Raw genomic sequence first — 9,263 nt, forward strand, 5'->3', positions numbered from 1 at the left:
AAGAAAAGTGACTATGAGACCCGGTATGACTATGAGACTATGATGGGGCATTTCAGAGCAGAGAGGCCCCTATCAGCTTGTCTAAGGGTCCCTAAGTTCCTCGGTGCCCAGGGACCTCAGCACAGGGGATCTGACCACTCTGAGACCTTAGGCGTGTGGTGCGTGCTCTACCCTGGAGGATCTGTTGTTTGATGTGTTGTAAGCACCTCATTTCTTAATTATTTTAATCTGTTTTAGAGTAATTTTGTAGAGAGTGATAAAGTAATGCTGTTACCTAAGTTAGCCTGATCTATGAAAAGCACAGATGTATGCAAAGTTTTGGGTTAAAAATTTACTGAAGAATGACCTCTCTTATGGCAGTATGCATATTAAAACAATACTGGATTACTAATGCTGCAACTTGTATAGCTTTTACATTCTCTTTCAAAAGAAAACTAGCACTGGTGTCATAGGAACATAAGAAAAGTAACAGTTTTACCCGGAAAAAAAGCAAAACTGGTTTCCAACTACGGCTTAATTCAGCCAATTTCATGAGTAGTGGTGGCTTTTTGGACTCGTCATTCATTCTAAAGCAGAGGTATACCTTTGTTTTGCGTACTGCAGTTGTTGAGACTGAGGTTTGGAGATTGAGTAAGTTTTTAAGGACTAATGTTACAGAAAAAGATTTATGATGGTGTTTCATCGATAAAGCTCAGTTGACAAGGAAATTGCTATTCCAGGTCCTTTTTGCCTGAAGAGTTTTTGTTCTGAGTCTGTGCTTTAAATGCGTAACCAAAGAAAGCTTTAATGGCACTCGCTTTGAAATTGGGTGTGATTACTTTAAAGCACTGTGGGTAGTTTTATTGCCTGAAACTATTTTTAAGTGCCATTCTTTTCTAATGGGCTCTAACTGCAGCTGTGGGAAGAAAAGCTAGTGGGGAATTTGCTTGGGTTGAGAGGTGGGTGAGGACCTCTGGAGAAATGCAGGAAAAGCTCTTATTTGGGGGCCTTGGATTATCAGCCCCTTGTGCACCTTCCCTAGAGCTTGACGCAGGGGTGTTTTTAGCCTAACTGGACCAACTGGTGGTATCGGGCTGTCAGAACTTTTACTTTATGAAGCTGAACAATTTTTGAGAAAGGGCTGGTGGGATCACAGGCACATTTGACGTGTCTCTTTCCGACATTCTGTGCAACACATTTGGGGCAGAACTGTTTCTGATGTTTGGTGAAGTCAGAAGCCTTTGTAATCGGAGGCTGAAAAGGGTAACGGTACCAGTTCTGAGCCTTCTCAGGAACTTCCTTGGAAAGGGGTGGGGAAGGAGGGACTCACCCGGCCGAAGGTGCTCAGGTAGGCCTCCGCAATCACCAGCCTCTGGGCGTTGCAGCGCTGGGTCAGGATGTCGATCAGCAGGTCCTTGTCACAGCCTGGAAAAGAGGCATATTTGGAGAGTTGTGAGACTACTACCCTGTAGATAGGAAGAACTCAGTGTCCGGGGATCAAAGCCAGCATGCAAGCTTGTCCCCGTGATGCTTCCAGCAGGCAGGGAACAATTCCAACTCAAATGGAAGTCACAGGGAAGCCCCTGACATGGCGAGGTACCTCCCGTCTCTCCTCTTGATGCTACAACTACAGATTTTTCTTCAAAAGGACTCAATAAAAATACAGAGGAGGGCTTCCCTGGTGGCGCAGTGGTTGGGAGTCCGCCTGCTGATGCAGGGGACACGGGTTCGTGCCCCGGTCAGGGAGGATCCCACGTGCCGCGGAGCGGCTGGGCCCGTGGGCCATGGCCGCTGAGCCTGCGCGTCTGGAGCCTGTGCTCCGCGATGGGAGAGGCCACGGCAGTGAGAGGCCCGCGTACCGCAAAAAAAAAAAAAAAAAAAAAAAAATACAGAGGAGTGAAGAATGTGGTCTTTCTTCCACCACCCCTCCTACCCCACCAGCCAAAGGCTTTCCTGAACGCCAAGCTGATTCCTGTTTGAATTGGCCATGTGTCTTTCTTACTGTACGGTTTGATATGACTTACAACAAATGTACGTTAAGACAAAAGTAACTTCTGTGGTCCTGATGTCAGCAGGTGAGAGGGTCCCGGTCCTTGTCTTCTTTGGAGAAAGCATTCCACAAAGAGACATTGTAAACCAGGCACAGAGTTTATTGGAAGCACAGTATGTGCAAAGAGAAAAAAGAAGCGATTTATTTAGAGCAGAAGCAAAGCACAAATACACATCCAGAGAAGAGTGCAGGAGTCCTGAATGAGGAGAGTTGATTTAAATCACTTCCATGGGACAGGTCTCCCAGGTCTCTGTTCTCCTCTGGCCAATCATCTCCCTTCTTTTCCCACATCTGACCTGTCTCAGGGCCCTCCCGGTATGTGTGCACGTCTTTTTGCCAAGATGGATTCCAGCGCTGAGGCTAACAGGAGATCTGACAACACATATTATGGGGTAGCGCCCCCTCCCTTTTTTGACCCCCTGAGGAGCCTCTCTGTGCATGTGCGCGTGGAGAGGTTTCCCTGACCTCAGGAGATGTGATAGATGTGGTCCTCTCACCTCTTCAGCAGAGCTCAGCTCCTGCCACTAACTTTGTCCTCGGAGTGTCAGGGGAAAGCAGACTCCAGTTTAGTCCACTTGACAGACCCCAGCTGCTCAGCCCAGGGGTGCATCTGCCTCATACCTCAGTCCAGACCCCAACAGAAGGAAGAGTCCTGGGGAAGGGGCTGAGAGAGAGGGGGCCGTGCCCCTGCCCAGGGGTGTGCGGCCCCTCCCCATAGCAGAGGCTCTGCTCCTGGGCTCTGAGGCCCCCGCTTCCTCCTGCACCAACCCATGAACCTGAAAACACGCCTGAATGCACAGCTGCTTCAGGGAAAGTTAGCTGCAGTGTTAGTGGTGGTAGAGTAACCAAGAAGGTGTTAGCATCCTCTCAGCTTGACCAAAATTCAGACAAACTTCTCCTGATTAGAAGCCCTTGACCTCTTTCCTTTCTTCTATCTTTCTTTCTTTCTTCCTTTCTTTCTTTCTTTCTTTCTTTCTTTCTTTCTTTCTTTCTTTCTTTCTTTCTTTCCTTTCTTTCTTCTTTTCTTCCTTCCTTCCTTCCTTCCTGCTTTCTTTCTTTTTTTCTGAGAGCACTTACTTCAGAAAACTTGGAGTTGTAAATTCTTTCTTTTCCCCTCAAGACATAAATCTTCTCCCAACCACCTGCCAGTTTTAATGTCCAGAAATGCCTTTCTCAAGGACTTGGGATGCATCCCTTTGAAATACAATTGCCAGGAAAGATAGAGCCACTGTCTCCCAGCCTCTGTGGCAGGCAGGACCCTAAGTACCAATGAGCAGTCTCAGAAGTCCTCATTGTGTTGTTGACCAAGGCCCCCACCCCTGTGACCTCTAGAACATCCCAGGGCTCAGACCTTGCCTGCCTTTTGTTTCAGAGGAGCTGAGTTCAGTCTCTCTCCTCTTTCATAGAGGCTTCCCTGCCTGTTGAATTCTGTGTGGTGTACTTTTTCTTTGAAAAATTATGGAGATGAGGAGAAAAACGAGTTGAAGTGCTAGGATGTTAAGCAGATCATCTTTCTGGAAGTTAAAGCCATCCTGGATGTGTTCGGATCCTGGGAGGGTGATGAGCTGCATGTGAAAACATCCAGTGAATGAGGGCAAGGGACTGGACGTACACGGATGGCCGTGCCTGGAAGAACCCAGAGCGGGAGCGAGGTGTTTATGCAGGTGAGAGAAATGGTCCGGCAGCTGCAGAATGGAGGGAGGGAGGCAGAGGATCAGCTCCAGAGCCTGGGATTTCGGGTTTGGGAGCAAAGGCAGCCTGTAGAGAAAGGCACAGAGCATCAGGTTCACGGGTCCCAGGTTAAGCGCCGGAGCCAAGGGACATCAGGTGGTTCTGAAGGGATCTGCTGACTGCGTGATGGGTGGTCCAGATGAACGTATTTTTAATAATAAATAGAAGGTTTTTCAATTGGATCCATTGTTGATTTTGCTATCGTCACACTTTTGTAATTTTTGTAGCCTTCTGGTTTTCGTTGTTGTTCTGTTGGGATTATCCACAACCTACCTCTCTGAATTACTCTCCATTTTTCAAAGTTCATAGCAATTCTGGCTCATTTATCCTTCTAGAGATATTTCAGAGTAATATCGTATGGATCTCAAAAATATTAAAATTAAAATTAAAATAACTGTAAACTTAGGAATCAATTTAGAGAAATTGTCTTTCTGTCACTAACATGATGTATCTGTTGAATTAATTATGTGTTTTTCTTTTCTAAATGACTTAGTAAAGATTTGTAGGGTTTTTGCAAATAACAAGAAACTTGATTTTGTTGAAATTATTCATATTTGCATTTCTATTGATATTTCAAGCTATATTATTTTTCCTTTGTTTCTTAACACATAATTGTTTAATGAAGTAAATGATGTTGAATTTTATGTTGATGTTGTATCCAGAAAAATTATTGAACTCTCATAATCTTTAATAATGCTTTTGCTTGATTACCTTGGATTTTGAGATATATTAATAATGTCCTCTGCAAATTCAGAGAATTTTGATTTGTGTTTTAGAATCATCATATCTATTTCTCTTTCTTGTCCTATTAGGGGCAGGAATTTCTAGATAATTCCTATCCTATGGTTTAACAGAAAAATCTGACATGATGAACCATAGCAGTCTTATAGGTTTTTATGATGTACAATTGATTCTTGTTATTAGTGAAAGGTTTCTACAAAGTCACCATGAGCATGAATTAGTAAATGCTGAACGACTGCTTCTAGGGGAAATATAGGAAAACTCAGCTGCTAGGAATAGAGGGAAACTCCCTCCACTTCTGTAAAGAAGGTCTACACACACCCTACAGCTCACATCATATTGGTGGTGAGTAAGGCCTGGGGCAGGTGAGGAGGCCTAGTCTAAATAGCACCCAGTGTTTCACAAAGATTCATTTTGTCTTGTATGCAGCTTTACCATGAGTTAGGCATATAGGTTAAAAATGGTTCCCCTTGCCCAGGATCTCATAGGCATGATCTGGAAATTATATATGTTAACTGAGATAAAATAAACACAGTTGTTCTAAGAGTGTGTGGGTAGGGAAGTAGCTTGTTGTACTTAGGACTTGGCAAGTGGACTGCACTGTTAGAGATTGTTACCTGAGAGGCACTGCTTTTCCTTAGGGAATTGTTAACAGCTTAAGACAATTTTTGTTAAAACTACTCATTTCCATTTGCGTCAGAGAAAATTTTTGCCTTCTGATTTTTCTGTGTAAAACACAGTAGCCAAGTCAAAAACCCACAAGTGAGACTACATTACACTCAAAATCTTCTGCAGAGCAAGAGAAACAATCAACAAAGTGAAAAGGCAACCTATAGAATGGGAGAAAATATTTGCAAGTCATATACCTGATGAGGAGTTGATAGCTGCAATGTATCAGGAACTCATACAACTCAATAGTAAAAAATAATAATAATCTGATTGAAAAAAATGGGCAAAGGACCTGAATAGACATTTTTCCCAAGAAAATGTACAAATGGCCAAGAAGTACATGCAAAGATGCTCAACATCACTAATCATCAGGGAAATGCAAATCAAAACCACAATGAGATGCCACCTTACACCTGTCAGAACGGCCATCATCTGAAAGACAAGAGATAAAAAGTGTTGGCAAGGATGTGGAGAAAAGGGAGCCCTCCTGCACTGTTGGTGGGAACGTAAACTGGTGCAACACCTATGGAAAATGTTACGGAGGTTCCTCAAAAAATTAAAAATAGAGCTACCATATGATCCAGTAGTTCCACTCCTGGGTATTTATCCACAGGAAATGAAATTGCTATCTTGAAGAGTTATCTCCACCCCCATGCTCTTTACAGCATTATTCACAATCGCTGAGACATGGAAACCACTTAGGTGCCCATCAACAAAGGAATGAATAAAGAAAATATGATACACACACAGTGGAATATTACTCAGCCACAAAAAGAAGGAAATCCTGCCATTTGTGACAATATGGATGGATCTTGAAGGCATTACGCTGAGTGAAATAAGACAGAGAAATTCAGATACTGTATGATCTCACGTACGTGGAATCCAAAATAGCTGAATTCATAGAAACAACCAGAGGCTGGGGGACGGAGGAAAGGGGGAGATGACAGTCAAAGTGTACAGACCTCCAGTTATAAGAGGAATAAGTTCTGGGGACCTAACCTCCGTCATGGTGACTACAGTTAACAATACTGTATTGCATACTTGAAAGTGGCTAAGAGAGTAGAGAGTAGATGTTCTCACCATAATGATAATGACAAAAATGGTAATTCTGTGAGAAGAAGGATGTGTAAACTAACCTTATTGTGTTGACCATTTAGCAAAATATACGTCTATGAAATCATCACATGGTACACTTTAAACCTACACAATGTTATAGGTCATTTGTGTCTCAGCAAAGCTGGAAAAAACCCACAGTAGCCAAGGAAAACATTTGCAATTGTCGTTTTTGATTGCCCTTTGCCAGGGGCATCAGGATGGATAGACTTTCACAGCATCTTGAGCTGTGTTCTTGCTCTGTCATACTAGAGCGGAGGTGTGCCATCAAACCCCAAACCCCCTGAACTTCTTCAGCTAAAACACTGACAAGCAAAAACCTACAAGGGTCAAAATGAATCCGAATTCTGACCCTAAAATTGCGATGACAGGAAAATTGAAACTGGCACACAGAAAATTTTTGAGTGAATAGATTGCTTTGATTTATAGTTTTAAAGCAAAAATTATTCTCCTGAAGAAAAAGTTAATCTATAACTGTTCGTTACTCTGTGTCCAGATTTTTCTTGCCATGATTAATATTTTAAACGGCATAAGCATTGCGGACTCTTAATGTTGACTTTAGAGCATATTCAAAGTCCTTTTTTGTTTTCCTCCAGGGCCCTGCTAGTGACACACACACGCGCGTGCACACACACACACACACACACAGTATAGCTCGTGTAAAGATGACCTTGTCTTCAAAGCTGAGAGCTTGCTTTCTCATGAAAGGCTTTTTATGTTTCATGCAGACGTTTCCTTTCTGTTGTCAGTGTTCATCTCCATGCTCACCAGAAGTCTTCTTAGGACAGGTTGGATGTTTAACAGCTCCATATCATATCTTAAAGATTAAATCTTTTTTAAAAGAACTCAACAATTTCCCACTTCTCTCTACATTTCTTTCCTAAACTCTAGTTCATTCACTGGACATGCACTTACAACCACCTGACCCAGCCTCCCTCCCTGGGAGCTCAGAGGCCAGTCAGCAGGTGACGGGGGTGTGGGCAGGGACAGGCCTGGTGGAGGTGGGGTCAGGGGCAAGACAGTGGAGAAGCAGGTGCTGGGCTTGGGATGACTGATGAGTTTGGAGGGCAAAGAAGGGTTCAAAGAAGAAGGCTCAATTGAAGGGATTCCTGAAGGAAGAGAATTTGAATTCCAAGTAGATGGGAGAAGAATATAGCCTTCCAGGCAGGGGGATTACTGGGCCAGTTTGCAGGGATGTGGAAAAGCAGATCCCCTGGGGAAGCAGCAGGAAGTCTGATTTGGCTGGACATGGAATTCTCAAAGGAAACAGGCTAGAAAACAAACAAGGGCGAAAAAAGGATGTTTATCCCAGATTAAGTTTTTTGGTTTGGAATTTCATTTAGTTGTTAGGCATTTAAGAATCTAAGGCAAAAACATGTCAAGATCAGATCTGCAATTGGGAGAAAATGACCAAGAAAGGTGCTAGAAATCACCAGGCTTACCAAATCCCTGGAGTGCTCCCCCTAGCATTTGGGCGTCCATCATGGGGTTGAAACTGGGAGCTGGGAAGATGGTTCCCTGCACCTGGTGGGGAGAGTCAGAGAGAAAGGGATTGCAGTCATGCACACCAAAGGTTTCAACATTTTTTTAGATAAATAAAAACAAAAGTACATTCTATATGTTTGAATTACTGTAAGACATACACACAGGTCTATTAAACAAATGTGTTAATTGTATGTCAATTGCAGAGATTTAATTGTGTTCTTTATAGTCTATTGGCTTCTCCTGCATTGGCATCTATTGTTCATCTAGGAAACTGAGAAACTAGAACTAATAGTAGAAAAGTGTAAGAATCAAATAAATACATGTCTTCTTAGTAAACAGTAAGCATTTTCTTAGGAATTGGAGACAATTTTATAGAAACTGAAAAGAGATGAATTGTGTGGATTCATCCCATTTAAATGAGTTATAAGTGGCAGTTAACCACCACAGCTTTTTTTTTTTTTTTTTTTTTTTTAAACAATTCAGGGGCCCTGAAATCATATTAGAGGAAATTGAAACATTTGAATTTGGATTACGGATTCATGATGCAGATGGGGCAGAGATTTTTGGCAAAGCCCCGCAGCTACAGAGGAAGACGTGAACTCCTGATGATTCTCTGTTTAAGTTCTCCCTCGTGCTAATAATAAGATGACAGAAGACATAGGTGAGGCTTCGAGTCTCTTATTTGAGAGAGAGCCAGCGGGACTGGGCTCTGTAGGATGACACTCAGACCACCAACGTGTATTAAGAAGGGGGCTCTCCCCTGTTTGTCGTGAGTTTGCCCAGACACACTGGGAAAAATGTCTTCCTGTAGAAAACGGGTCTCCAGGCCTTCAGCAGGCAGATTCACCGAGCTCTTTTGCAGAAGGTGAAGTTTTCCAGGGCCCATCGTCTAACAGCAGAAAATTAATTAATTGATGAGCAAAAGACTGGACCTAACTTCTAGTCCAAGAAATATGCATATACCAGTGCCAAAATATTTATGAAAAGATTTTTGGGGGATTAAGAAAACTGTTCACTTGAGTTAAAACTAAGAATTCAATTCCATTCGTATTCCACTTGACTGATGTTAATAAGCAGGAAGCTGCCTGTTTGAAGTAGACTGGAAACCGTAGAGTAGTTGTAATATGGACATACTTTCGTACGTAGAAGTACAACCAAGTTAGTGAAACATTCTTCTTAAATCCTAGACGGACAGACATATGTAATTAAAATACGAACACAGTTTGCATCTTATGATGCCCGTGCCTGTGTTCACAAACCAATGTCCAATTTGCTTCTAATATTTCAAGCTTATTGGCAATGATCCAGAGACTAAGTTCTCTTGAGTCAACCCTTGATTCTAGAAGGTATTTATTAGGAGACATCATGAATTTTATCTCCCTTATTCACTAGCCAGTCTCATTGGCTGAGATTCTATTAGGAAAATAGACTATGATTCTTCTTATATTTACTAAATTAAGTTCAGAGATCAGATTCTAAAATAAATTTCTTGATT

General features: G+C 42.5%; 1 protein-coding gene across 1 annotated transcript in view; it reads right to left on the reverse strand.

Annotated features, from left to right (window-relative positions):
- Nucleotides 1-8,654, reverse strand: part of ANXA10 (annexin A10) — a 38,578-nt gene extending 29,924 nt beyond the window's left edge. Inside the window, exons 1-3 of the mRNA XM_060100544.1 lie at nt 8,505-8,654; nt 7,726-7,807; nt 1,310-1,404 (exon numbers count right to left, since the gene is read on the reverse strand). Coding sequence (XP_059956527.1) covers nt 1,310-1,404; nt 7,726-7,807; nt 8,505-8,654 — 327 coding nt within the window. The remainder of the gene's footprint in view (nt 1-1,309; nt 1,405-7,725; nt 7,808-8,504) is intronic.
- Between the last annotated feature and the right edge of the window lie 609 nt (nt 8,655-9,263).

This window comes from Mesoplodon densirostris, chromosome 6 (genome assembly GCF_025265405.1).
Source record: "Mesoplodon densirostris isolate mMesDen1 chromosome 6, mMesDen1 primary haplotype, whole genome shotgun sequence".
NCBI lineage: Eukaryota > Metazoa > Chordata > Mammalia > Artiodactyla > Ziphiidae > Mesoplodon > Mesoplodon densirostris.